The following is a 26,584-nucleotide window of genomic DNA, read 5'->3' on the forward strand; positions in this document are numbered from 1 at the left end:
GAATAAATAGGTCAGAATTACGAGTAGAAAATACAAAAGCCGTGTTCCTCGATCTACGTTATTCGTGTCTATGTGATTATCGCTTTCTTCCTGCCGCTGCCTGTGATTGGGGCGTTAGAGCTGTCGTTAAATCAGGCTAGCAATCCGAGCTTACCAAATAGCAGTTCTTCAGTTGCATAAACTCTTTTGCGCACATGTCTTTGCGAACATTTTGATATTCAGCGGCGATACATTTGCCATATGCAGCTCCCTACAATCGAATCAGCATTGACCGACTGTGGAAAACGAGGAGCAAGCTACCTCAAGAGTGCACTTTGATGTGGCTGTAATGAATTTTTCGAGGGGCTTTACTCGTGGTGTTGACATGATTGTTATATGATGTATTGGTGATAGAATAATTGAAGGCGTTGGTAGAGAAGCAACTGGCGATGTCATTGACTCCCAAGGCGGTCATCGGAAGCAACCGAGGGCTGTTCTCTGCATGTGAGAGTTGCACTGCCCTGGTCGCGTTTCTTTCTGGCACTTACCCGAGACAACAACAATGAGTTGCGCCTAGTACATAGCAGCTACATTCTTTTTGCGCAAAACGACGAACATGACACCAATTACCAGCATTGCATGATTTATCGACCCGAAGACACGAAACACATGAACGCGCGAATGCCGTCTCGACCATCCATACAGCGACGGTACAGACGACCGAAACGAAACGCGTCAATAGCAACAAGAACACACGACACGAATGCCAGACTCGTCGGACATTGAGGAGTTGCCGCCACTGAGTGATCGAGGTGATTTGAACTTCCATTTCTACGCGACACAGGACACTCGACTAATTGACTGTCCACAGACATCAACATCCTCTTTCAGATTGTGAGCGACGCGCAACAATCACCGAATCCTCCCTTCCGAGCCCTCTTTGCGGCATACGACAAAGTCCTCGCAGACCATGATATCGCTCCTGAACATGACCAGCGCTTCTTCCGCTACCTGTTGCGCCTGGGCGAAGGTGGCTCTCACAGTTCGCGATCCTTGATGTCCAAGTTGCGCAAACTGCTGGCCAGATTCGACATTCACATTGTTGTACAAGACGATCAGGACGTCATCGAGGATGAAGCTCTAGACTTCCCAGAAGATGACGTTCGACCGCCGCAAGAGCTGGGGTCGGGAAGTGCGAAACGAAGTCGCAGGGCGAGCTTCAACGACACAAGACTGGATGAAAGCTGGGTCAGTGGTGCCCGCTCCGGACACAGCCCACACACTTCGCTGGACGATTTGTCGCGCAACCCACGTCACTCGGCCAATGCACTACCTGCCACGAACCGTGTGTCGCCGCGAGGCAGAGTCGATGCACAAGTTCAGTCGCATCCTCGAAGAAGCCGTTCTCTGTCAACTCAAGGCAGCGTCAGAGCACCGCGCCCTCCAGCTCCTGAACCATGGGCTCGACACCAACACACGCTGGATTACCAGAACGGCGTAACCGATGATGACACTGAGTCCGACATTCCTAGTTCACCCCCTGTCTTGCCTTCTTATCCTCAAGCCGCTGTTCATCAAGTCGGCTCGCTCGAAGCTGATTTGACATATGAGGCCGAAGCATTCCTTCATGTTTCTCAGATCAAGACTGCGCGCCGATGTTTTCGCCACTTGTCTCAGGAGTCTGCCAGCATCCAGAACATGACTCGGATAGCCCAAAATCATGATCAGCGTCTTCTCAAAGCTCAAGCTTTCAGTATCTGGGCCGCGAAGCTATCAGAGAAACGTCAGGCAGCTGAGACTGAGCTTTTCTTCGAACAGTATGAACGCAGAGCGACTCGTGCACGCGACCTCTTCTTGCTTAACAAGGCTTTCACCCATTGGGCTCAATTTACTAGCGACGAGATTGCTAGGACATCTGTTGCTAGAAGACACATTTTGCGCACACGTTACTTCAACGCCTGGCGTGACATCACAGCCGTCAATGACCTCAAGTGTCGCCGTCTGGGTCTACGCAAGTGGTTCTCGGTCTGGAGAACGAATGCCGCTCGCAAAGCTGTTGACAACGAACGCGCTGCCGCTATATATGAAGAAAATCTGGTCCAGCGAACTTGGTGGAAGTGGTTCTGGGCTTTCTGCGAGCGTAAAGCTCCAGTGTGGCACGACCATCGTGCGAAGCAGTCCTGTTTACATCGCTTGAGCAGTGCTGTAACACGTCTTCGTCAGCATGGAACAACTGCTACTCACAAGCGGAACGCCAACCTACTCCGGAAGACGTTCAGGACTCTAGTCGTGCGTCTTGCAGCGATCCGGTCGCTGAACCAGGCTGCAGAGGAGCGGCATCGAGCTGGCTTGGTGAACAACTGCTTCCATCACTTGCTACAAAAATCCAAGCTGGGACACGCTTCGAAAGTAATCTCTACAGTTGTATCAACGCGACTGATCACAACAGCCGTCTCTGTATGGCAACTCAACACTCAACTTTATCAACAAGCCAGCGCTATCGACCGGCGCCGTGTCTTGCAAAAGGCATGGACAAGTTGGAACGACAATCTGCGATCCCGAGCACTCGTCACCAGGATTGACGACAGACTTGTACTCGAGAACCTCTATAAGTGGGTCTTGCAATCCCGTCTAGCTCTCTTCCGACGAGTCATGGACAGTAAACTACAAGACCGTGCAATGCAGACTCTAAGCTTGAGATTGTCCGAGCAGCGCTTCCACCTCGAAGAGGCAGCTATGATCTTCCAGGAGCACAAACGAAGACGAACGCTGGCTTCTGTAATGCTGAGGTTCCATGGCATATCGCGAGCAGAAGAGATGATGGAGCGACAAGCGCTCGAATTCAGAAACACTCGTACCATGAATGCTGTCCTTCCATTCTGGTCGCAACGAACCAAGCATCTCCTGAAGTTGAATCACTGGTCAAACGATGCTAGATTCTACTGTCTGGCCAGTAGTGCCATCAAGAAGTGGAAAGATGCTGCGTCTCAATCGCAACGTAACAAGCGTAGAGATGCTTATGTCCATGTCAGGGGTCGAATCAAGCTTCGTTTGGTCCGTGATTGCTTCGCTGCTTGGAGGGAGAGAGCCACTATGGTCAGACAGCTTGACACCGATGCCATTGAGCAAGCCAACAATCGTCACATCAACGCTGGCACTGTCATCTTCGGCTTATGGCGTGACAAGACACAACTGAACAATCAACTATCTATTCAAGCTGATGAGTTTTCCGCTCGCTTGCTATTCCTTCGAACCATCGCAGTATTGGTCGCAAAGGGACAAGAAGTGTTACTCCATCACGCACAGGCTCTGACTCTTCACTCCCAGACCATCGATGTACTCGCAACTGGAACGCTCAAGAAACTAAAATGGGCTCTTTTCTGCCATCGACGCAATCTAGATTCTGCTGCAGCACTCGAAAAACGTAACTCGCAACAGCATCGTAGAAATATGTTGAAATACTGGGCAGAGCAAGCCTCACGACGAAGAGCAGCCAGGACTCTACCACTACCGTTGGACCCCCAGGATGATCCACCAGACTCTCCCACCAAAGCACCATCGCCAGTCGTCGCTCCTACACCTGCTCCCATACCCTTCGCGCCATCTTCAAATCTCTTCAGCAGTCTCAGACTACCTTCTGCACGTAAGACACCTGGTCCTGTCCCACTATCAGCGCAAAGCAGACTTGCACCTCTCCTAGACGATGATGAGGAAGACTCCGATGTCGAAGAATTTGATTTCGGCGCCACCCACCGCGCGGAAGAATGGACATCCTTTGACGTTCTCCGCGATGTCATCACTCGACCCCCACAGCAGAGATTTGATAGTGTGGTTACTGGAACACCAGTGCCTGGTTACATGACAAGAACACCGTCCAAACGCACTCAACGCGCAAAAGCACTCTCGGCTTTACCGTCTGCGAAGGCGGTGAGGAGAGAAGTGGTTGTTTCTACTACTCCTGCACCTATGAGGAGTAATAACATCCAGACACCACAAGTCACGCCTTTTGAGAGGAAAATGAGGAAAGGTGGTTATGGAAGTTCGACGGGCAGTGGAGGTGGTGTGGGGTTGGCTGAGGAAAGCTTTACACCAGCGACTTTTCGACGTACGAGGTTTGGAGGTGCGAATGGTTTTGGGACGAACGGGGTTGGTGCTCAACAAACGGGGAGGAGTGTTAGATTCTTTGATGTTGGAGGAGTCAAAGAGGAAGGAAATGGTGGTGACGAGGAAGAGTGATATTTCATCAATCTATATCTCTGGCTCTCCGAAGCCTCCTTCTCAATCTTAAATACATGTGATGAGTACTGTATAGTTTCCTCCTGCGAGATTATCCACCGTGACAGTATCGTCAGACGCAGTCTCATACTCTGGAGTCGACGGTCCCCATACGCCACATTTCCAAGGACTGGCTGCCGCACCATGACTCTGAACCTTCTTCGCCCAGTGGAAATTCTTAACATGCCCGTGGTCATCAGCTCTAGCATGTTTACCACCACTACCAATGACACCTGTAATGCTTATCCTAGCATTACACTCAGGAGTATCAAGCACAAGACTTCCCCTCGTACCTTCAGGCGTAGAAAGCTCATACCTCGCTCCCTCGGCAGTACTCGAGTAGTTCGCGGCGTAGAACCCATGCCCAACCTTGAACCCAGCTTCCACCCTCGTCAAATTACCAGGCTGAGGATGCGCAACCCAATGCGTAGAATTCAGCACATGCAAACCAGCCGCAAAAGTAGAAAGAGCAAGTACAGGCCCAGAACTCCAACCATGGGAGTGAGAAATGCGGGCGTCGTCTGCATAAGCTGGGTAATGGAGGGAGCCACTGGTATCGTAGCCTTCGATATATGTGCTGTTCGTCATGCGAGGGTCGTCGAGCATAAAGTCCGCCCACATGAAGCGCATGAGATCTATTGCGCGTTGAGGTGCACCGGCGAGGAAATGTGCTTGTAATTCAAAGCCTGTGATGAAGGGTGAGACTGTGGTTCCGGCTTCGGGGGCTGGAGCGCCGTAAGGACCCCATCGTGCGGAAAGGGCGGTGGAGATGGCGGTGCTTTGGGAAGGGGAGGCGAGGCCGGAGATGATGGACCAGACGTTTCCGTCTTGGGGGTAGAGGGTGGTGGTTTCGTTGTCTTTGAAGAAGGATGCTGTGGAGTTCCAGAGAAGTGTGTTTGCGGCGGTGACGATGGCGGAGGAGGCGTTTGTCCAAGTGGCGATTTGAGAGGTGTCGTTGACGGCGTATGCAAGTGTGACAGCTACATCTAGGGTGTGTTTCAAGATACTATTTGCTTCGATGTTGTGGCCTCCCATGCCTGCTCTCAACCAATCGAAGCTGGAAGTCACATTGGCTAAACCAGTCTCGTCTATGAAACTCAAGCTGTAGTTCAGACCGAGCTTGAATCTGTTCCAGTTATTTTGTAGATACTCGTCATCGCCAGTGTAGATCCAGTAGTTATGTAGGCCCAGTAGAGTGAAGAGATGGTAGTTGAAGCTGAAGACTCGTCTGCCAAGATTCAGGAAGCCATTATCTGGGAATGCATATAGAGGTTGAGCAAACCAAGGAAGTGCTCCAGTCGTAGTATTTTGACTAGCAAACAGTTGTTGAAGCGAGAGCTTGACGGTGATAGCGTCATCAGTAGACAGGAAGACTCCTGGGACAGAAATAGCAAAATCGCCCGGCCAGATCAACTTGTCGCGTTTCGGACCATCGGTGAAGGCTGAGCTACCATTGGTAAGTGTGCTATTAGACCACCATACTGTTGGTATGTTAGGATCGGTAGCATCGAGGTCGACTAGGGAGTTCCCGGACGTCGAAGGAATGGTGCAAAGTTGGTCTGTGTAAGCACCGGCATACCAGACACGATTCAGCTTCTCGTCGTTACTATGGAAATAGCCCGTGTACTCGCCAATGCCATCATCAGGGAAATGCGGCATGGCAGTAAAGTATGTTTGCAGATGACTCAACGTGACATTTCCAGTGGTATTGTGATAGACATTCAGATATCTGAATCCACCACGTTCATGCAGCGGTTCGACAGAGTAGTTTCCTGGCCCGGTGATTTTGAACCACAATGTCTCGTCGATGCCGATGTCTTGGGTGGCATCCGAGCCATCGGGCGATATCCACAGGGAAGATTCTGTAAAGGAGATACCAATATATTGGTCGTTGTCCGACGAACCGCTGACCACAAAGGAGACCAAACCGCCAATGTTCTTGGTATAGTCATAGGTGACAGCTGAGGCACTATTGAATGTGGTGTCTCCAGATCCAGAGGTAGTGACTCCAGCAGCGTTGGCCACGGTGCCATTGGCTCGATATACTGATACTGGAGATAAGTCTCGTTGCGAAGGCGCGAGGATATATTGAGAATAAGGTACAGTCGACGCTGAGGCGACTAAAGAAGTAGCCAAAGCCGCAGCGAGTTGGCGATGCATGTTGACCTTACTGAGTATGCTTGGAGCTGATGTTGCTGTCCATTGAAGACATGCTCGAGTTTTTATCGACTCTTCCCAGTACCTACATTGTCTACATCATCCCGCTGATGTTCGGTGCAATGCCCTCCGAGCACCAGAGTTTTGAACATTATAGATGATAGAACCCTGGATGATCAAGAAAACTGGGTTAGCTCGTCGCATCGGACAGACAAATTGGCATGAAGATCGACATGGATGAGAAAGAGTTGTATGCAAGGCAAAGGCGGGGTGGTGCGGGGTTGCGGATTGTCGATTTTAACACATCCATCCTCTTCCGATGATCAGAGCAAAGCAACGGTGAGCTGCAGCAATGCACAGTCATATCTCATATCGACAGACTTGACATACAGAATCATGAAAGACGTGCCTCGGAGCCATCGCTGAAGTTCCTGGGGGGTTCGTGCCTTGAGACAGCTACAAGTCCGACAGCATTTCGCACAAGGCGAGAAGGTGGCAGGTCGGTGCCCAGCGATAACGGCACCTGGCTTCTCGTGTTTGTTCGAAGCAATCGCATCGCGGAATGTGGAGGCGAGCGAGGTCGGGCTGGGCAATTCCATCTTGTGCCTGTCGTATGGACGGCGAGTTCGTCACAGGCAATTTTGAGCGGCGTTGACGACTGCCGACTTGGCTTCACAAGACCTCCTCGATTACAAGTCGGTGATTTATTATTCTCATGACTTCCAATACTGCTAACTTATTCCTCGCTATCATGGCCGAAAAGGAATGGTATGCTCGAGCAAGAGAAATGGTTGCGTCAGGTGCGCGACGACTTGAAATCGAAGCAGCAGAGGAAAGGATTGGTTTAGGAGCGGAACTGGTTCCTAACGCCAGCTCACTCTGGAAGGCAACAACTGAAGGCATCGAAAGCTCAAGGATGACAACCAGAAAGATGTTGATGGAATCGCCTCTCGAACCACAAACCAAACGACACTGAATACCCGACAGATCAATGTATACGGACGTACGCGAAGGACAAGAGGTGGAGATATCATGAGATCCGCAGTCTGGCTCTATACCCGAGCTTCCTTGTGACAACAGCCGTCGCCTCTTCCAACCTCGACTGACGGCGAGAGACTTGGCAGCTCTTGCCTACTCACTGACATATTGCTTCCAGTCACTAGTCCTCGTCGAGACTTTGGATTAATCAGTGCTCATAAGATATGGCAAGGGAGGCTTTTGATTGAATCAACATGGTCATAGGACCCGGTCGATCGCTTAACCAAAGTACAGTTTCTACGACACTTGTCTAATACTGATTGTGAGCCGCAACATTCGCTACTTTGTTAATACATGTTAAGCACATTCGCGGATATATAATCACTGAGCTGCTGTCCTGGCCCACCACTCCTCATCGGATATCTCGCTTGCAACGGTCAAACTTAATCAACACCCTATACCGCAGGTATAGCCTGATCTTTCAAGATCTGCAACAATGGACGGCCCTAAAGATCTCGGGACCTGTACTTCCGATTCTAGAGTCTCGTAAATCTGGAAGGACAAACCGAGTCGCTATTGAATATGTCATCTCGCCAGTGAGATGTTCAACATTGCTTACTGATGTGTGTCCCAATAATCGGGTTGGGCATCATATGTCTCCTCTAAGAGTCATTCAATTCCCCTGTGATATGTATCAGGCTCCCGTGAATACCACCTGACTCCCTGTATAAGGACTCAGAATATGCGGTCTTGACTTACAAGATGTCCTAGCTGACAAGATTGTCGTCGGCTCTATGTGTGTAGCAAGTAGAGCCGACCGTGGTGATCAAGATCAGCGCCGTCAAAGGATCTACGAGTACACGTTTGTATGCACCTCTACTTTCATCACTATCTCCGCTGGCTCTCCCTTACATCTGTGCGATTTCTAACTTCGATAGACTGACATCCGAGCTGTGGTCCACAACCATGACTGCTTGTTCGCGTTTGTCCTCGTGCACCTCGATGATAGATAGGAGTGCACGTCAGGTCTTACGTCCGAGAGGCATAATGATAGTGAGTTGAAGCAGAAGTCAATGGTGTAAAAAGAGGCATCTTGCCCGAGGAAGTAGACCAGAACAACCACATCTTCATCTCATTCAACCTACTCCATTCTTCACTTCAAACACACACCTCAAACACTTCCACCATCGCCATGAAGGTCTTCGCCAGCATCCTCGCCATCGCCGCAGTTGCATCTGCAGCCGCAACTCCCGACATGAAGCGTCGTTCTGCCACCCTCGACACTCGTGCCGCAGCAGGACTCTGTGGTCCCCTCGACACTCCCATGTGCTGTGCCACCGATGTTCTCGGTGTTGCTGACTTGGCCTGTACCTCTGGTAAACCTTTTATCATTAATCCTTATTACGTGCGATTGCTTATTCTCTGCAGTCCCTACTACTGTGAACACTACCACTGCCTTTACTGCTTACTGCGCCGATCAGGGCAAGCAGCCTGAATGCTGTGTTCTTTCCCTGGTGAGTAGAGTATCACGACGTACTGTGATGTTAAAGACTGATTGCTGTTGTTCAGCTTAACTCTGCTGGTCTTTTGTGCAGCGCTGCTTGAACCGGGAGCAAAGTTTCCATGTCAATGGAGCTATTATGATTTAGAAACGAGTTAATAGTGTTATTTCGAATTACAATTATTTCTTTCCACATCTTTGCTGATTGAGTTGAAATGACAGCTTTCAGTATGACAAACCAGTCAAATTTCAAGGGAAAAATTCGGCCTTGCTTGTAGCGCTACCTCCGACTTTGAGGCAGGGGTAGAAGAAGAGCTGTATAAAGGCAAGATGGAATTTGAAATATCGAAAGCCTCCTTTGAGAGCAAACATTCTTTTGCTTTATTTCATCAAGTCGGGTTTTCTCACAAACAGACTGTGCATTTTCACAGCTACTTTTCGCACTTTCATTGAGGCCGGAGTAGCCAAGTTTTTCAGGCCGAGTCCAGAACAATAGCTCCTCCGTATTGATTGCGTCTTTCGAGAAGGCTGGTGGAAATGCACAGTATAGTTGTGGTTCTTGCGTCACGTCTGTGGAGAGAAGGCACTTCTTTGAGAACAAGGATTTTTTGGATGGCATATATACACGACTGTTAATCGACAAACCACTCTCTATAAATAGGCGTATATACCGAAAAAGAACTTAGAATCATCTATCGTGAAGTGAAAAAGGAAAAAGGGGTATTGATACGGGGTGATGTTGGAAGAGTTGATGAAGCTTCCTTAGAAACAGCATATACTCTCTAGCGGCACTTAGTAGTACTAGCACTAAGCAGTAGTACCGTGATGCTCAAACTCTGTGGCCACATCTAGCAGAATGCGGTACCGTTGAATGCCGATTCTGGCTTGATAACGCCCTCGTTGATCAGATCGATGTAGGACCAGTAGTCACGCTGAGTTCCTTGTCCGTCGACCAGCGCAGTAGAGTAAGAGACAGCAGTCCAGAATGATCCACCGCTGACGTACTTGCTCCAAGCGTAGCGTTGGGTGTTGAAAATCAACTGACGGTCAGAAAGATTGTTGTTGAACTGAAAAAGAATTAGCATCATGAAACTGCATCAGAGGATACCATAACATTTACCATTACTTGTAAGGCCCACTCGCCAATGAAGTTGGGGAACTTGGTTGCCAAACTAATACTTGATGCTTGTCCACAAACAGCTGGGGCAACATATTGTGAGTAAGTCCCCGCGGCGGCGAAATAGTAAACATGAGAATCGATGACCAGATTAGCAGAAGCATCGAAATATGGCTCCCAGAAGCTAGCACCCTTGAAACAGTCTTGGACCATGACAGGGATACGGCTGTCAACTTTCGCGGTGCGAGAAACAACTCCGTTGATGTAATCAGCCACCCATTGGGCACCCTTATCGGTAAGACCAGCAGAGGTACCAAAGCCAGGAAGGTTGTCAGAGGCCTCGTTGATAGGTCCAATAGTCCAGGAAGTCATGTTACCGCTGGCCTTGATGAAGTCGAGAATGGCATCGACGGCTTCGTAGGCGTAGTTGAGGTTGGTGGTGTTGTAGAAGAAGTCGTCGTGCATGAGAGCCTCACCGATGTCGAGGTTGTTGACACCGCCGGGAAGAGAGTGGAGACCGACAATGATGTGCATGCCGTATGTGTTGATTGCGTAATCGGTGATGGCCTTGAGGTATTGTTGCTGGTTACCGTGGTAGAGAGCAGATCCAGGGACGTTGACCCAGGCAGCGTAGGTAGTAGGGATTCTCAAAGTGTTGACACCGACAGAGGCAAGCTGGTCAATGGTCGAGTGGTTGAGGAAAGAAGCATAACGAGCCTCGAGAGTGGGACCGCACTGGTCACCAAGAGTCTGGCAGAGAGTCCACTCATCAGGGGTAGTAGAGAGGTTGGCAACGCTAGCCCACCAGATGGGGTCGTGGGTCTGTTCCTTCTCGAGCCAGCCACCGAGGTTAGCACCGTTTGCCTGGAAAGTCTTCCAGTTGATAAAGCCGCCCGAGGTAGTAGGCTGAGCGGTGGCAGTAGAGCTAGCAGTGGCAGTGGCAGAGCTGATGACCCAGGTGGAAGTAGTGGGCTTCTTGCAAGTTCCGGCATCGGCAGAGCTAGAGAAACCATAAGAGTAAGAAACAGTATACTTGTTACCGCCGCTGTTGGAGCCTTTGTAGGTAGCGTAGGATGATGCCCAAGTCTGAGAGTAGAGGTTGCAGTACTGGCCAATAGCGACGTTGTTGCGAGACAAAATATAAGTATTGAAGAATTTGCATGTAGGCTTGTTTGCCTTCAGATTGGTAGCGCTTTGAGCATTGCAAGCAGCGGCGCAAAGGTTGGCATCGAAGGGGCCACCAGTGAAGACCTGAGATCCAAGGAAAGTGGACTTGTCGTTGCAGTCGTTGGGGGCATCAATAGCAGTGTTGCCGTAGTATGAAGGCGAGGTGAAGCCATCAGCAGGCTCGATGGTGTTGTTAACGTATCCGTTAGAACCAGCAATGACAACCTGGAACTTGCTTCTGTACTGGCCAGCGTTGTTGGCGTTGGCAGTGGTAAGTGGGCCTCCCCAGAAAACACACTATACGACGTTCGTTAGATCTTGATCGGAGTCATAGTCGCTTTGTAAAACATACCTTGATGTTGGTGGTCGATGAAGGATCCTCGCAGCCAGTTCCGGGATCCTTGCTAGGGTCACGCTCGAAGTACAGGTTGAAAGATGCGCAGCCAGAGATGGCATTACACTTGCTAGCACACTTCTCCGAGTCGTAAGAGGCGAGGTTGGTGAAGCCGAGGTAGCCGTAGCTAATGTATTGTCAGCACGGTTGACGAGAAAGAGGCTCACAGAGAGTACTCACGCGTTGTTGGAGGCGTTCAGGTTCTTGAAAGCCTGGGTGTAGCCAGAGGGAGTGGCGGCAGCCGATGCAGCACTGGCAAAGGCAGAGTATGAAAGGAAGGAAGAGGCGGTGTCGGGGGAAGGGACAGGACCAGAACCGCTGGCCTGAACAGCACAGGTACCACGTCTGCGAAGAGTGGAAGAGCTGGTGCTGTTGGTGGTGCTGTTGGAGATATCAATCTCAGTCTGACCAGTCAGGACCGAAGTCTGAACGGCGGCAGCAGCAGCATCAGAGTCGTAGCTAACGATGAGCTCATCGGTGTTGGTAGGGACGGTGACGTTCGAGGGTGTCTCGACAGTATCGATCAACGAGAAGTCAAGCTCCTGGGGAACAGGGGAAGCGAGCGTAAGAGCCGCAGCGGCGGACAGCAGAATGAATGAGCGCATGGTGAGATGGAACAAATGTCTTGATGAAGCTGTTGTCTGATCTTCTTTCGACTGGGGCATGGAGATCACTTTATATGTTACCTCGTGGCTCGCTACCTGCCGAAGATCGAACTTCAAAGCCCAGGCATACTGTCAAGCTCTGACCATGAATGTCGAATTATTGATGACTCGGATGCACTATGCTGGCCTTACCTGAGAAAGATCGTGGATTGGTACAAATCGGGACATGTCTCTTCTGGAAGCCCTAGAAGACGACCGTACTGGGTCATTTCTCAACTAGATGGTATATTCAACGAGGGCAGGAAACCTTGGCTATGCGTACTTGACCCAAGTTTGACACCAGTTCAGGGGAAGTTGGCAGCTGATGGAGAGCCATGAATGACAAGGTTTGTATGGCACATAGCACACACAGCTGAGGCCCGACACGAGGGACGGAACCTTGGGAATAGTGGGCTCGGTCTGTGCTTCCGGAAGGAAAATCCCCCAAGCCTCGTGCTCTCTGCATGCATGTAGGGGGTTTGATGATCTTTTTTAGCAAGATCTAGAAGCTAGAACTGTTGCACACTTGCAGTGAGGTTGACAAGTGGGAATGTGTGATATCTGCTGTATAATGAACAATCGTTTCCAGTTCTATCGTCGCATGTTTCGTCCTGCGTCAACATGCCGTTGCTGAACTCTTCTTCGTTGTCAGTTCGTGTTTGGAGATCAAGAAAAACGTCCTTCTTCGCTACCAGAGCCACCTAAGGTCTCAGCCGACCCGGTATGCCTATCATCCTTGCAACGGGTACAGATGGGAAGCAAAAGATAGTGCGTCGAGTCAGTGCATTCGTCCATAGTATGTTCTAAGATGGCAATTAAGGGCTTGTACGATCGGATACATGAAGGGTCTTCCAGAGCCCTAAGTCGACGACAGGAACAAGTTTAAGGTTGTCCGCATGTGGCTTGGCCACCAGGAAGCTTGGCTGGCAGTTCGGCGACTTGCTCCCGTTTCTGAGCCCTCATCTCGCTCTGTGTTTGGTATAGCGAGCATGCTCGCCCGTTCTGTGCCGGGCAAGGATCTGATCTGCTTCGATCAATTTTGTTTCGCCTCGGTGAGAAGCAGGAGTGAGGGGCGTCGGCAAATGGTAGTAGAAATGAGAGACTTGAGGATCTTGATCTCTTGACCATCATGTCGACCGAACAGATCATGATTTGTGAGATCATGACACAGCTTCCGTCATGATGGGCGGCCAAAATATTCCGAGTTCAGAATCCAGGAGGAGTAGAAAGTGGTCGTCTTGTTGGCCGTCAGTCAAAGCTCATTGAATCGGGCATTTGACCATGCCTTCGGGCGGTTGTTTCTCAGGCTGTGTCACTCGATAGATGGAGAGCAGAAGGGCGAGAGTCATGAAGACTCTTGGTTTTTGTTGATCCGACTTCATCTACTAACCCAGACTAGCTATCCTCGTGCTCAATGATACCATATGAGCATAGATCTAGACGAATAGCCCTCATGACACCCTTCTCCCCTAAGCTTATACGACGCGCTCAATCCTCCCTCTACAGAACATGCGCATTCAAAGCCTTACCAGCGAACCAGAAAAGGCGAATGCAAACAATGTTACCGGCCCACCAAAGCACACTTCTTAAACCAGCAGCCTGCCTTGTAGTATTCTGTCTGTAGACATAGAAATACGCCGCTCTAACCAAAGTATAGATGGTCGCGTATCTGTTCAACATGCCACTATCCAGCTTCGCAATCAGCGAGCACAGGACAGCAGCAGTGAACACAGTGTAGTGTTCCATGGAGTTGGAGTGAGCGGATTGGATGCGACGGAGCTGCTCCAATTGCTCTTGGGTGAGCTTGCCCTTGGAGACGAGCTGTTCGGCGCGAGGGGACTCGAGGTCATAGCGGGGGTTGATGTTGTTGTCGCAGCCGTAGGAGTTCTTTTGGAAGCGGGTGGTGGTGACGACGTATGAGAGAAGGAAGTTCACGAGGAGGAATTGGGGGCCGTAGTTGGGGAGGGGAGCCAAGGAGTTGTTGGCGGTCAAGCCGAGGTTGGTGAGGAAAGACGTCCTGTCTTGTTGTCAGTATACGTGTCGCATGTGTAGCGAAGCGATGGAAAAATGGACATGGTGAATTGGCTCTGTGTTTTCTACAGGATGTGGGTAGAGAGGAAAAGGAGAGAATGGGAAATGGCAGAGTACAAAAGTCGATGATGTATTTGCATTTACTTGTTGGAGCTTCTCTAACGGTTCACGGAATGTCTCACTCTCACCCGCCTCAGAGAAAGTTTATCCTACCTTATCCATTGCTCCGGGATAATGGTTTGTGCTATACACGTAATCTCGAGACTGGTAGCATGGAGCAGGTAATGTATCTGTAGCTGGATGGTTATACCGACGAGCAGGCGGCCTCTGTTTGCGACAAGGCTAGGTCTTGCATACCACAGACAGTGACGTAACTGGTAACCCTCGCTATAACGATCGCAACTATATCAACGACTCTATCAAGAAATTTCTCCCGAGATATTGAGATCGGGTAGAATATCTATAGTTGCGTGTTCTCTACCACGTACCAATCATTGATCTTGCTTGCGTCACTTTGTGAGACCGACCATTGCCTTCCACAGTGCCTCATCGGTTTCACCCTCGGGAATAGCAGGCTCATCTTCTTCGCTATAACCATCCAAGGGCAGTCTTTCAGGCGAACAAATTGTGCCAACTTTTGGCAACACACCAGTCTGGAAGTAGTTTCTGATGGTCCTCGCAGTACAGAAGCTGACACCAGCAGAAGAGCAGTGACCTTCAGCATCCTGATGCAATACAACGGAGCCAGGGAAGCCTTTCGACATCCTATGGGCATTGCGGATAGGAGTGACATTGTCGACTGAGTTTCCAATGAAGAGGATGGGATGCGCAGTCGTGGCATTGAAGTGACCTTCATATGGCCATTTTGGACGAGCGTGCCAATTTGTGCAAGGCATTCTGATGGTCGTCCATACGTCTCCCATCAGTCTACTCTGCTTCATCAAATCCTGCACGTAGTCCCAGTACGCTTCTTTGGTCATGTTGGTTTGGCCTTCTGCATCACTGCATAGAACCGCTGCTGAGACGATGCGGGTATCATGTCCGTCGTAGTAAGGATTGCAAGCTCTTGAGTAAGGGCCGTCTTTCTTGCACTGCTCGGAGAGTCCTTGTTTGAGTAGCTTACTGCCTGCACGTCTCCCTTGTACCAAAGCGGTGCCATTTCCTTTTTCGAGTTGTGCCATGGTTTCTGCGAGTTTGTGAAACTTGGCGAGTGGTTTGTAGGCAGTCGCCCAGAAGTACATCTTAAGGTCAGTGTATGTCGCCAAATCAGCCGAAAACTCGTCAGTTTCTGGTACGCCGATGGGAGTATTCTTCAGATCCTGGATGATTTCAGAGAACCGTTGGGCGATGAAGGCAGGTCCATCATCATCGTAAAGAGCGCAATTTTTGGGTCCACCCATCCAACAATACTCTGCAAACTTCACAATCTCCATGTCGGTGTCTTGCAAGTTTGTAGTCCAGCCACCTTCGTAATAGTCGAAGGAGTCGACCACGCCGTCCAGAATGACCCGCTTGACTCGTTCGGGGTACATGTCGACTAGTGTAGCTCCCAAAACAGTGCCATAGCTGAAGCCCCAGTACTGTACCAACTCCTCACCAGGTACGTACTTGACGTGATACGGTAGTTCAACCAGTTTCGCGGACTTCTGAGCTTCTTTCTCTCTCCATTCGCCGTGCTTCTCGAAAATTTCGATGATATCTCTGGCTACACTTGTAGTTGACATGTATTCGCCAATGCCTGACTCAATAGCTCTCTTTGAGCATGAATCTGCGTGAGTACGCACTCGAGCCCATAAATTGCTGAACGCGACGTTACTGCTACCAGGAGCACCATATGCTTCAAGTTCTTTCTCAAAGGTCATACGCTCGATAAAGTCCGGGAAGCATTGGAAAGTAGGTTGCGTGTTGTTGACACCACGAGGGTCGAAGCTGATAATGTCGAAGAATTTTGCCGTTTTGTTATCGGCGTCTGGGCCAGCGCTTACTATGGTCTGGATCTCCTTGCCCTCTCTGTGCACCAGATTGATACCAGAGCCACCAGGACCACCTATTCACATCGTCAGTGGCTGGAAAACGCGTATCGAAATGTGATGCCGTTTGACTTACCAGGGTTCAAGACTATGGCACCACCATATCTGCTATCCGTCACAGGAACGACTGCAGGCACTTTGATAATGGCTATCCCGATGGTGCGATTATCTGTTTCGTCCTCGTTAAGCCAGTCGAGAGGGACCTGCAGCCTTGCACAGTGGAATCCATCAAAGCAGTCTTGATAGACGAGAGACTCATTTGCCGGGAGATTGTCCCATGAAAACTCCGGTTCTTTCAACAACAACGGACTCTGAGTGATCGGAACAATATTCCTAAATGGTTGCAATAGATTGGTATTCGCCAACAGCAGTGCCGAAGCCTTGTCGAAAAGCATAATTGCGGAATGCACTCAAAGTCAACCCAGCAGCTTAAGACGGCTTTATCAATGCCTTGAAAAAGTGCCTACGAATAAGTTGTTGCCTTGATCATGCAATCCTTCGCGCGGAGATACCGGGTATTGACTGTAACAAGGCTTGGCAATTTGATATAGGCACCTTCCTAACGCGGAACTGAGTTGTCTCTGACATTATCAACATGAGAAGTAAAGCGTTTTTCTGAATCAATACAGGAGAAGTAGAGATCAATTCTTATACATGTCTATAAACCCACAAACACCAGGCAAGCCCCTTGAACGCCAATGCTTTTCTACAAGGGTATGTGCTCCGAGTCCCAATCAATGTGGTAGTAAAAAGTGTCCCGGTCGAAACCCAAGCAAGAGAAAGAGATCCCAGTAGTTGTACAGTAGTTTTGGTATCCCCTGACAAAGAAAGAGGAAAACGCCGATGAAAATGCTACTCAAAAAGATCATATCTCAACATGTCGGGTATGCTTTTTGAGTCGGGAGATTAGTATGAAGACTCGCCGCGACCGCCGAAGGTTCTGTCACTGCGCTCGCGAGCACCGCCAAAACCGCCGCCGAAGCCGCCTCTGCTACCACGGTCACCACCGCGGTCACCGCCATATCCACCTCTGCTGCCACGGTCACCGCCATAGCCGCCGCCAAAGCCACCACGGTCACCACGGTCGCCTCCACGGTTGAAGCCGCCACGACCACCAGAGCGGTCATTCGAGAAACCGCCACGGTTGCCACCGGAAGATCTGCCTCTGCCAAATCCGAAGCCGCCGCCGTTGCCACGGATGGGTCTGTCGTCACGCTCGTCGTATGTGCCTTCGATGATTCTTCCGTCAATGTTCAGGCCGGGAATTCTAGTCAGGCCAACACGACTGGCGAGGGCTGATGAGATCTCTGGGGGAGTTGACATGCCCCAGGCGTAGCGGGAGAGGTTGTTGATGGCCTTGACAAGGGCGCTCTTGCGGACAAAGCCGTAAGTACCGATGTAGCCTCTGTAAGCATCGGCCTTGAGTTGCATAGGAATGCGCTTGTATGACTCGGCGACCTGGCTCAGAATAGTAGCGGCTGACTTGGGGACATCAGCCTCGCGGGTCATGTCAACGGTGGCAGTAGTGATGGTATTATCCTTCTGAAGGGGAAGGTCTCTGAGCTTGCGGGGAAGCTCCTGGGCCTCGAGAATAGGAGAGATCAACCAACCCTGACCCTCTCTGCCGGCACGGGCGGTACGGCCGATACGGTGAATGTAGGTTTCACGGTCGCGAGGTATACCGACCTGAATAACGTGTGTTACATTGGGGAAGTCCATACCACGGGCGGTAACGTCCGAGGAAACGAGAATACCAGAAGAGCACTTGCGGAAGTTGTCGGAAGCACGAGTACGCTGGGCCTGGCTCAAACGCGAGTGGATCTCGAAAATGCGAGCAGGGTAGAGGGCACCACGAACATCGCGGTAACGGCTACGACCGGTAGGCTCTTGGGGGGGCATGGAATCCTCATCGACTGGCAGCTCAGTAAGAGCAGCAGAAGCCAAAGTGACTTCGGCGGTCGAGTTGAAGTAGACAATGGCCTTGAAGGGGCGACCATCAGGCTGTTGGGCGTCGGCAACTGCGTTCTTGCACAGCTCGACAATGGCAGGGACGGTATTCTCCAGGCCATTGACAGTGACTAAGTATTGGGGGACGCGGGCGTGGGTGGGCTCTTCGTCATCGCGCACAGTCTTGACAAATTCATAACCAGGTCTGAGAGTTGTCTTGACCAGTCTCTGAACCTCTTGCGGGACAGTGGCGCTGAACATGAGTGTCTGACGGCTCTTCTCCTCGGGCTTTGGCAAGAGTTCCATAATCTCCTGAATCTCGGGCCAGAAACCCTGGTCGAGCAGACGGTCGGCCTCGTCGAAGACCAGGGCGTCGAGGCCAGGAGCCTCTACTCCAGAGTACTTGTCGCTGAAGATGTCCTTCAGTCTACCGGGAGTACCGACAAGGATGTGGCAGCCCTGGCGCTGGATGGCGCGCAGACCGGCCGACTTTTGTGTTCCTCCTACTGCCGTCTGTACAACAACCGATGTGTTTGCAACAAGACGCCTTGCCTCTACGGCGATCTGCTCGGCCAATTCACGGGTGGGCGAAACAATGATGGCGCGAATGTCGTCGGCGGTGGCCTTGTTGTTTCTGCGAACGTAGCCTCTGCTGGGCTCACCGAGGGAAGGATCGGTCTTGAGGATGTTCTGCAGGACGGGGATCAGGAAACCCAGAGTCTTGCCGGTACCGGTCTTGGCCTGAGCGAGGATGTCGTTTCCTTCCAGAGCCTGATTGATGGTGGCAGTCTGAACTTCGGTCATGTTCTCGAGGCCCATGTCCTTGATCAGCGTCTTGACAACGCCCTTGCTGACCAGCTTTCTGTTGCCCAGCTCGGCGAAGGTTGTGATTGGGCTGTTATCGGCCTGCTCCGACTGGAATCCAAGGCCCTCGTTCTCAGCGTACGCGGCATGTTGCTCTCTCCATTGACTGGCCTGGTGCAGACTTCTGGTGATGAGCGCGGCGTTGTAAGGTCTTGAGATTTGCGAAACAACAGAGCTTCTGCTTGTGCTTGAAATCTGGGCAATACTGCGAGGCAGTACCGTCGAACATCTTCTGAGAACTCCCAGCATTACGAAAGATGAGATTATACAAAAACGAGGGGGTTGGAGAAATGTAGAATGTTGCGATGAGGCAAAGATAAATTTCCAAGAGACTTTCACATGGAAAGTCCAAGCGTTGAGACTTGCCCCGGACTTGCAAACTCGCCTCCTGCTTCCTCCGTCTGTCGTGCTGCCTGTTTGGCCACGAATCCACCAATGACCATGTTACATTGATTCGACCTTCACTGATTTCGCCTTCTTGTCATGGCCAGGACGTGTCCTTCAGCAGCTTCTTCCTGCATGTCTCGCATGCCCAGATTCTCTTCGTAAAACTCCTTGCCATCGCCTGGTGAGGCCATGAGCATTGCTCTCATTAGATGTGGTTTTGAATCGAGAATCTCCCTGCAGCATGAGATTAACCACTTTCCCAGTCCTTTGCCGCGCGACTCCGGCTCAACATATACGTCTGTCAGATAGTATACTGTGACATGATCTGTGATGAAGCGAGCAAATCCTACTTGTTCCAGCTTCTCTGCTCCTGCTCCGGTTCCCTGGAATTCGTCGGAGAAGTAGAATGATGGATCCTCGAGTGTAGGAGAGGGTGTCTCTGGCGATGAAGGCTCTTCCGCCGTCTTGGGCGAAGGGAACTGCACTGCATAGACTCCAAGTACTAGCGAATTTGATAGTATGTTCCGCAGAATGGCCGTAGGCATTGCTTTCGCCCAATACATGTCATCTGAGCCATAGGCGTTGTTGACAAAGTCGTGTGAGATGCTGTTCAGGTCGGTTGATATGAGAAACTCCTGTTCAGATATGCTTATCCGCCATTCTCTTGTCTTCTGGGATGGAGGCATACTTGAAGAACGTGCCGAGTCTGGACTCTGTTGGTCGTCTGTCCTTCGAAGGTTGATGGTCTTGATTAGATACGTCATGAAGAAGCCGCTGCCGAGGCGTGACTTGGAGAGTCGTTGGAATTACCCTTCTGCGCATGCATACCTAAGCTACAATACATCAAGGGACTTTAGGTCCTGACGATCACGGCACACAGGGTGTCGGTGGAGACCTGCCAGGAAACTGGAACCCCAACAAGACGAGATACGTGTTCGAGCGCAATTCTACCTAGTCCTCGCCATGACCCTGGCCATGACACGGATTCACCCGCATCCCACAGCCAACGGAAGCTCGAAATGCATACAAAAACCTGAGTATGCGCAACCTCAATCTTTGCTTTTCAAACTTCCTCATGAGATCCGCCATCAGGTCTTCTTCTTGGCTCTGGTCAAGCCGCTCTCTGCGACGATCCTCGACTCCTCTCACGATGACAAGCTAGACGCTGAGCCTGCTCTTCTGTCTACTTGTCATCGCGTCCGCGCCGAAGCCCTCCCCCTGTTCTACAGCGCCAATGACTGGGTGGTCAAGACGCGACGCGTCGGAAGTGACACTGGTCGTCTGGACTCCATCAGCAAGAGTTTGATCACCTATCAGTGTATACCTCGCTGGCTCGATGCCTTGCCAGATAACAAGATTGCTCTGATCAGGTCTATTGTAGCCATTGGCTCTAGAGGATCCTTCGTGGACTTTAAGGGCAAATGGTGGGACGGCGACCGCACTGCCTTCCGGTTGCAAAGGTTCAATGGGCGCACTGCTTTTCGCGTCGATGAGCTGGACTTTCGGGATGAGGAGCTAGAGCGCGCGGCCAATCAAGAGAAGGAAAAGGAAGCTTTTTGCAGCATACACCTCGTCGATCTTCTGAACGCGAGAATGCGCATCAACGTGCAGACCTCTCGTGGGAAGTGGCTTTGGACAAGAGAGCGCGTTCATGATCTGGCCTTCCTGCTTTGATCTCGTGTCGAGGCACGAGTCGTGGACAAACTCACCAGCATCACAGGTTTCTTACTGGCGCCTTTTACAGAACTGCCTCATGGTTGAAATACCTTGAGTGGGACTGAAGGCCTGCACGCATGCCATGGCCATTAAACAGTACGTCATCACCTTTCCTACTACACCCCTTGCACCACACTCCCTCCCTAAAATGATGACTACACTTCGTTATACCCAGCTCACTTTGATGCAACAAATGTTGTACTTGATGCAAACGCGATTCTGTTTCTGATTCCCACATCCATTCCTCTCTCTGTTATTCACACACTTGTCGAGGCAAAGACTAACGTTGAGAAGTAGGTCCTACATTTTCTCGAGGACGTTGTCATGCTATATTCAATGTGACACTTATATGTATCATCTATATATTGCTTACTCTATTCAATAATATCCATTGTCAAAGTCTCGCTCCCTCATGGCTCAATGTACTTCGAATCACGGCAAAAGTCATAATGCTCAAGTATCTTAAGCCAACGCAAGTCTCTTATGGGGCGCCTGGGCTTCCTGGATGTCCATTGGAGGGTATCATGATCCGGGTGTCTCGGTAGCAGGGTACTTTTGTACCGGCCACGTCCCCAGCACAGAACACCTTAATTGATACAAGTCCTGTTTGTTTGCACTTTGATGGATATATGCTCATGGAGACTCGCACAATGTTCCTCTTCGCCAGATTGCTGGCTTTTCGGACCCGGCAGAAGAGTCCTTCGTCACAACTGTTGACACCATGTGTTACGGTAGCACATTCCCAGACGAAGACCTTCAAAAGTCAGATTTCGATATTTGAGCAGCAACACCATATCTCAAGGACCCGAATTTGTCGCCGGGGCTCGGATAGTTGTACAAGGTAGTAATTGATAGTAACTCATAGACTCCTGAACTGAGCCAGAGACTCAGAACTCGTCACATGTGTGTGAAATGCTTGAGATGGGTAGCACCCTGACCGGAGGAAAAAGATAAAATGGAAGAAAAAAGAGATTCCGGCAACGCACGCGTCGACGCGCCCGAGGTAACGACTTTCTTGCATGGCACCACGACTTCTCGCAATACATGACCTGCCCGGTGGCCGCGGCTTGGTCTGGATGCCTCCAATATTGTCACAAGGTACGCCGCGTGCGAGCAATGCAGACATGGATTTCAGAATCGCTTCAAGAAGCTACCAACACTGTCGACACGTCTCGGTGCCGCCTTCTCTCCCACATCTCCGATCTTGAATTCATCACGAGCCTACACTCACTTTAGCAACGTGCCATACACAAATTCTTTACTACGTGCGTAAGCAAGATCCCATCCATCAATCGACCCACGCTCTACTGCGCCAGGCGCGCGAGAGCGCCAGGTATTGATCGCTATTGGCAAAACGTCTTACACGCTGCTTGGCTGCTATACCAGCACCCAACCAGAAACGTTCTCAGCTACACAGTCTGCTCAAACACACGAGCGTTTCAACCTGAGATACCTACGCAGAAGCCCTGGCTGCCGTGTTGTCCCGTCCTCCAGCCGGTAAAGACGTTAGGTTCCGCGAACGACGTTTAGTTCTATATATTCTCCGGTAGAGGCGTTCGACTTGTCTCACTTCGAGCTTCAGGACCACTACCGTGACATCAGCCGATGGTCTCTTTCTTCCCGCTGCCTTCCTTCAAGACTGCTAGCTATGACAGCGCCATGGTTTAATGGTCGTCCGAGGAAATGATAATCAGCCGTCGCTTTCACTTACGTATCACAACCCGACGCACGTGTCACGGGGAAGAGTTGCTCGCGTCTTGATGGACAAATCGTGGTCGGTGGAGAAACATTCTAAACGTTCATCCTCGTCTATGGCTTGACTGCCGTTCGTCTTCTCCTGATCGCACTACCAGGGCACAGAGGCGCCTCACGACAAGCCCTCGACAAGATACTCGAAATGGCCAACATCTCAGGGCAACGTCCGAAGCCCCATCGGTATACACTCTCTGCCTGCCCGTTTAATCGGCCACTCGGACTCTTGCCATACTCGTCTTTCTTGTAAGAGCAGCAGAAGCTGCACACCAACATAAGGTCATCCGAGACATGTCACGAGCTTGCTCCGTACTAAGCTCTGGCGGCACGGCAGGAATGCTACTGGGAGGGAAGAGTGGTTTGACAGCGCCGTTGGCGCCGCATGGCCTGTCCAAGAAGCAGCGCAGTGACCCTTACTCCACACAAGCAACGGCCCCAGTCAAGCCACATCCGAAGGCACGAGTCGATAGATGGAGAGGTAATCGCTATAAGTACTCCTGATCTTCATCCCCTAGAACTCTATTCCATAAGTCCATCACGTTGTCTTCCCGCGTACCTGGTTCTCTGGAAGCGCCAGCGTCATCCTGTCGCTGTGCTTGTTCTTTTCGCCCCTTTCACGCTCTTTATAATCCTTGTGAAATCCGCTGCGTTGGGTGGTAGCTGTATCTTACATACTCCCCGTTTCCACGCACCGAACAGTATGCACTTTACCAGAACCCTTCAATGCACCCTCTCACTTGCGAGCTTGGTCGCGTCTTCTCCGTTCACATCCGAGAGACGTGATGTCGCATCAACAACCTGGCAGACACCTGCTACTTCCACAGCATCCTCAGGGACACCATGCCCTACCACACCAGAAGCGGGGACATACTGTGGCTTCATCAACCCAGAGGATCCCTGTGCTCCCCAACCTGGCGGTCAAGGTCCCACAATGGTACCTGACACCGTGGAAGCGTTTGTCAACTATATCCCGTTCCAAAGCATGTCTTTAAATAACGTCTACGCACCTGGCTACACCACAATCTTCAAGAACTTGACAAAAGCCGCATGGAATATCGACAACTACATCGGCCTCTACTATCTCGACACCTACAATCCTTCAGCTTGTGCAGACAAGTGCAATGCCGTCTCTGGATGTAATTCCTTCAACGTCTATGTAGAGCGCGACCCCAGTCAGAATCCGACAAAGAATGACTCGACAGCACCTACGGTCTGGGGCTACTGGTGCCCAAATCCTCCCTCAATGACCAATTACAAATGCGCGCTATGGGGAAATGGCATCTACAACTCCTCAGCCACAAACTCTGGGCAGTACAGGGGAGGAGACTTCCAGGTTATGATTGCTGGTAGCAACGCTTTTGTCAAAACCGGCTACTTCGATACGGCGACTTATCAGAATGGCACTGCTTCGGTCCCTACCTCGGGTATGCCCCAACCAAGCAGTAGCATCGTGCCATTCACAGGTGCTGCCAACACGATCACAAAGTCGAGCGTATGGAGCGTGTGCGCGTTTATTTTGGCGGTACTGATGGCTTTGTAGATGCGTGTCGACCGGTTCCTTTTGGCTTCTTATACCCTTTTGCTTCAAACTCCTGCCAGGAAATGCAGTTGAGCGATCTGTATTCTATGTATATATATCTAACGTGTAATGAAACGCATACTTGACATTACCTACCTTCACAGCAGTACAATTTTATCTCAATCTCACAGCAGCCTGACTTTTGAGATCGTCTTCCTGAATATTTAAGGCTGACTGTACACTTTCAAGCCTCTTGGTGATCGTATCGTCCAGCTACCTTCTACACACATATCCATATTCTACGACGTCTTTATACCATACCAAGGAAAATCCCATTCCTCATTTTCCTTATCGTCGTCAGTGCACTCGCTGTCCCGATCGATGGATCTACGATCCAGTCTCCTCTGGATGTTAGTGACAACGATAAGCATTCGAGGAGACGGTGCGACTCTCCACTCTCACCTCTCCGTGGTCCCGAGTACGAGAAAGACGTTTGTGTTAAGAAGTTAATGACTCGGAGTTCTGCGTGGTCGAGCTGGTAGGAGATGACATCGATGTTGGAGAGAAGATGGCCATGATCAGCGGTCCTTGGTTTGGCACATATTGCTCTACTACTCTATCTTGTATGTATCCTATTTGCCCGCCACATCATGTACAGAATAGACAGATACCTATCTTATGAATCTACTGAATTACTTAAACATCACTCACGATCATGTGATACAACCCCTGACCTCCATCTTACTTTTTGTTTTTGACCGAGTAGACTCACCTCACTTACCATCTCATCGAATACGCGAAACCAAAACCATCAGCACCTCGAGAATTTTTCCACTCTCCTCTTACAACATCTCAACAACACATGCCATCACCCACCAACCCCCGCCTCTTCCTCCCCTCTTCCTCCTTCGTAACAAGCAGCGGCACAATCCCCATATCCCTCCCCGACAAAAAAAAGTCCTCCGGAAACTTGTCTTTTGGTTTGGGGCAAGTGTTTCTGTGGATGAGCCGTGTGAGAATTGGACGAGGCAGGAGGGGGGAGGAGTTTGAAGCTGTTTGGAGGGATCCTAGAGATGCACTGCTGGCTTTTGACATTACAAGACGACAGGAAAGTTGCAGCGATTGTTTTACGTGAGGTGTTCAAGAAGGAGTTTGAAGTGTAAGAAGGGTTCGGAAACGAAATGGAGCGAGTTGCGAATCTCGCTTTTCATGACCACCATGCTGAGAGCTCGACCGTATGAACTTTTCCTAGAATAGTGTTTTTCGTTTCCGTCAAAAGGACTTCGGAGACTTTGAAACATTTCGTCTCGTCCAAAGAGAGATTGCGTGTCCAAAATAGATAATCAGAGCCTGTGATGGTGTACTGTTGCGTCATGAACATACGTCATTTTCGCAACACTTCACTCGGCAACACTTTCACCTCTTGCTTTACATCGACGTCAAGGAGCATATGATGTTACGGATGTCATCGGGATGGGCAGGGAGTCGAGAGGCTGATTATGTTGGCTTTTCGTGAAAAATTCAAGAGTAGAGAGAACTTGTATAGCCGTTATAACCGTTGGAATTGCGAAAGCATGGTGTTGGAATGTCCACTGTGCTCGAGAAACTCACATCCTCAAAATTCACCAGACGTCTAATATGCTAGATGGAAAAACCATCATTCACTGTTTTTTTTTACTAGAACATTTCTTTCTTGTTTCCTATCCCCACTCCTTACTGCTCATCCATTTTCCAATTTTTCTTTGTTCCAATCATTTGATTCACATCGTTGTCTCCCCTAATTACTGCCCCTATACTTGCAAACGACTACGTTCTTCAATTAGATACTCAAAAGCGACAACTGTAGACTCAGAGGTGTTAAAGATCAGACACTTTGATCCAGACGTCTTGATTGCAAGAAAAGGCGACGAGGCATAAAGTCCCACTACGACAAGGAGAAATTAATATGACAGTTTGTAGTGTTACGGCAGGGTTTTGCGAGGTTAAGAGATTTGTAAAGTCGTAGTCGGAGCCAAGTAGTCTAGAATGCTTGGTTCGGTGACTTGAAAGAGCTGTGGGAGAAGCGAGATCTAGATATCCCTTCTTGAAATAGCAGAGTAAAGATCGAGGTATTCTTGACTTTGAAC

The 26,584-nt window shown here is 50.3% G+C and overlaps 12 protein-coding genes across 12 annotated transcripts; 5 read left to right on the forward strand and 7 right to left on the reverse strand.

The window, feature by feature from the left end:
• Positions 1–76: 76 nt before the first annotated feature.
• AUEXF2481DRAFT_1249 (uncharacterized protein) lies at positions 77–366 on the reverse strand (the record flags this gene model as incomplete). Its single annotated transcript, XM_013492458.1, has 3 exons — positions 77–100; positions 155–250; positions 301–366. The coding sequence occupies 3 exons, from the start codon at positions 364–366 to the stop codon at positions 77–79; spliced, it is 186 nt and encodes a 61-aa protein (XP_013347912.1).
• A 376-nt stretch (positions 367–742) lies between these two features.
• Positions 743–4,215, forward strand: AUEXF2481DRAFT_1250 (uncharacterized protein; the record flags this gene model as incomplete). The annotated part of the gene is made up of 2 exons (XM_013492459.1): positions 743–791; positions 851–4,215. 2 exons carry the CDS (start codon positions 743–745, stop codon positions 4,213–4,215), a joined length of 3,414 nt encoding a protein of 1,137 aa, XP_013347913.1.
• On the reverse strand, positions 4,053–6,881 carry AUEXF2481DRAFT_196102 (glycoside hydrolase family 78 protein). Its single transcript, XM_013493003.1, has 2 exons — positions 6,802–6,881; positions 4,053–6,579 (listed from the first exon to the last, which is right to left on the reverse strand). The coding sequence occupies exon 2, from the start codon at positions 6,412–6,414 to the stop codon at positions 4,264–4,266; it is 2,151 nt and encodes a 716-aa protein (XP_013348457.1). The 5' UTR covers positions 6,415–6,579; positions 6,802–6,881; the 3' UTR covers positions 4,053–4,263.
• Positions 6,882–8,581: 1,700 nt separating this feature from the next.
• On the forward strand, positions 8,582–8,994 carry AUEXF2481DRAFT_1252 (uncharacterized protein; the record flags this gene model as incomplete). The annotated part of the gene is made up of 3 exons (XM_013492460.1): positions 8,582–8,765; positions 8,818–8,903; positions 8,959–8,994. The coding sequence occupies 3 exons, from the start codon at positions 8,582–8,584 to the stop codon at positions 8,992–8,994; spliced, it is 306 nt and encodes a 101-aa protein (XP_013347914.1).
• A 744-nt stretch (positions 8,995–9,738) lies between these two features.
• On the reverse strand, positions 9,739–12,173 carry AUEXF2481DRAFT_1253 (glycoside hydrolase family 5 protein; the record flags this gene model as incomplete). Its single annotated transcript, XM_013492461.1, has 4 exons — positions 9,739–9,957; positions 10,011–11,471; positions 11,527–11,695; positions 11,749–12,173. The coding sequence occupies 4 exons, from the start codon at positions 12,171–12,173 to the stop codon at positions 9,739–9,741; spliced, it is 2,274 nt and encodes a 757-aa protein (XP_013347915.1).
• Positions 12,174–13,544: 1,371 nt separating this feature from the next.
• On the reverse strand, positions 13,545–14,519 carry AUEXF2481DRAFT_196339 (uncharacterized protein). Its single transcript, XM_013493004.1, has 2 exons — positions 14,286–14,519; positions 13,545–14,229 (listed from the first exon to the last, which is right to left on the reverse strand). Coding segments are annotated over exons 1-2 (519 nt in total). The 5' UTR covers positions 14,288–14,519; the 3' UTR covers positions 13,545–13,712.
• AUEXF2481DRAFT_196166 (uncharacterized protein) lies at positions 14,469–16,923 on the reverse strand. Its single transcript, XM_013493005.1, has 2 exons — positions 16,350–16,923; positions 14,469–16,290 (listed from the first exon to the last, which is right to left on the reverse strand). Exons 1-2 carry the CDS (start codon positions 16,666–16,668, stop codon positions 14,753–14,755), a joined length of 1,857 nt encoding a protein of 618 aa, XP_013348459.1. The 5' UTR covers positions 16,669–16,923; the 3' UTR covers positions 14,469–14,752.
• Positions 16,924–17,509: 586 nt separating this feature from the next.
• On the reverse strand, positions 17,510–19,006 carry AUEXF2481DRAFT_59315 (uncharacterized protein; the record flags this gene model as incomplete). Its single annotated transcript, XM_013492795.1, has 1 exon — positions 17,510–19,006. A coding segment is annotated over one exon (1,497 nt), but the record flags the coding sequence as incomplete, so codon positions are not given.
• A 539-nt stretch (positions 19,007–19,545) lies between these two features.
• Positions 19,546–20,157, reverse strand: AUEXF2481DRAFT_25653 (uncharacterized protein; the record flags this gene model as incomplete). The annotated part of the gene is made up of 1 exon (XM_013492593.1): positions 19,546–20,157. One exon carries the CDS (start codon positions 20,155–20,157, stop codon positions 19,546–19,548), a length of 612 nt encoding a protein of 203 aa, XP_013348047.1.
• A 278-nt stretch (positions 20,158–20,435) lies between these two features.
• Positions 20,436–21,283, forward strand: AUEXF2481DRAFT_35706 (uncharacterized protein). The gene has a single exon (XM_013492726.1). The coding sequence runs from the start codon at positions 20,447–20,449 to the stop codon at positions 21,143–21,145; it is 699 nt and encodes a 232-aa protein (XP_013348180.1). The 5' UTR covers positions 20,436–20,446; the 3' UTR covers positions 21,146–21,283.
• A 2,356-nt stretch (positions 21,284–23,639) lies between these two features.
• On the forward strand, positions 23,640–24,479 carry AUEXF2481DRAFT_25655 (uncharacterized protein; the record flags this gene model as incomplete). The annotated part of the gene is made up of 1 exon (XM_013492594.1): positions 23,640–24,479. The coding sequence occupies one exon, from the start codon at positions 23,640–23,642 to the stop codon at positions 24,477–24,479; it is 840 nt and encodes a 279-aa protein (XP_013348048.1).
• Positions 24,480–25,220: 741 nt separating this feature from the next.
• Positions 25,221–25,927, forward strand: AUEXF2481DRAFT_35709 (uncharacterized protein). The gene has a single exon (XM_013492727.1). It carries the CDS (start codon positions 25,321–25,323, stop codon positions 25,591–25,593), a length of 273 nt encoding a protein of 90 aa, XP_013348181.1. The 5' UTR covers positions 25,221–25,320; the 3' UTR covers positions 25,594–25,927.
• The last annotated feature ends 657 nt before the right edge of the window (positions 25,928–26,584 follow it).

Source organism: Aureobasidium subglaciale (genome assembly GCF_000721755.1).
Source record: "Aureobasidium subglaciale EXF-2481 unplaced genomic scaffold scaffold_1, whole genome shotgun sequence".
NCBI lineage: Eukaryota > Fungi > Ascomycota > Dothideomycetes > Dothideales > Saccotheciaceae > Aureobasidium > Aureobasidium subglaciale.

Excerpts from the sequence above, each read along its gene's own strand:
- AUEXF2481DRAFT_196102 (XM_013493003.1), bottom strand. The coding sequence starts at position 6,414 with ATGCATCGCCAACTCGCTGCGGCTTTGGCTACTTCTTTAGTCGCCTCA.
- AUEXF2481DRAFT_35706 (XM_013492726.1), top strand. The coding sequence starts at position 20,447 with ATGACACGGATTCACCCGCATCCCACAGCCAACGGAAGCTCGAAATGC.
- AUEXF2481DRAFT_35709 (XM_013492727.1), top strand. The coding sequence starts at position 25,321 with ATGCCATCACCCACCAACCCCCGCCTCTTCCTCCCCTCTTCCTCCTTC.
- AUEXF2481DRAFT_196166 (XM_013493005.1), bottom strand. The coding sequence starts at position 16,668 with ATGCTTTTCGACAAGGCTTCGGCACTGCTGTTGGCGAATACCAATCTA. Across the intron at positions 16,291-16,349 it reads TGCCATAGTCTTGAACCCTG|GTGGTCCTGGTGGCTCTGGT; the intron begins GTAAGTCAAACG and ends CGATGTGAATAG.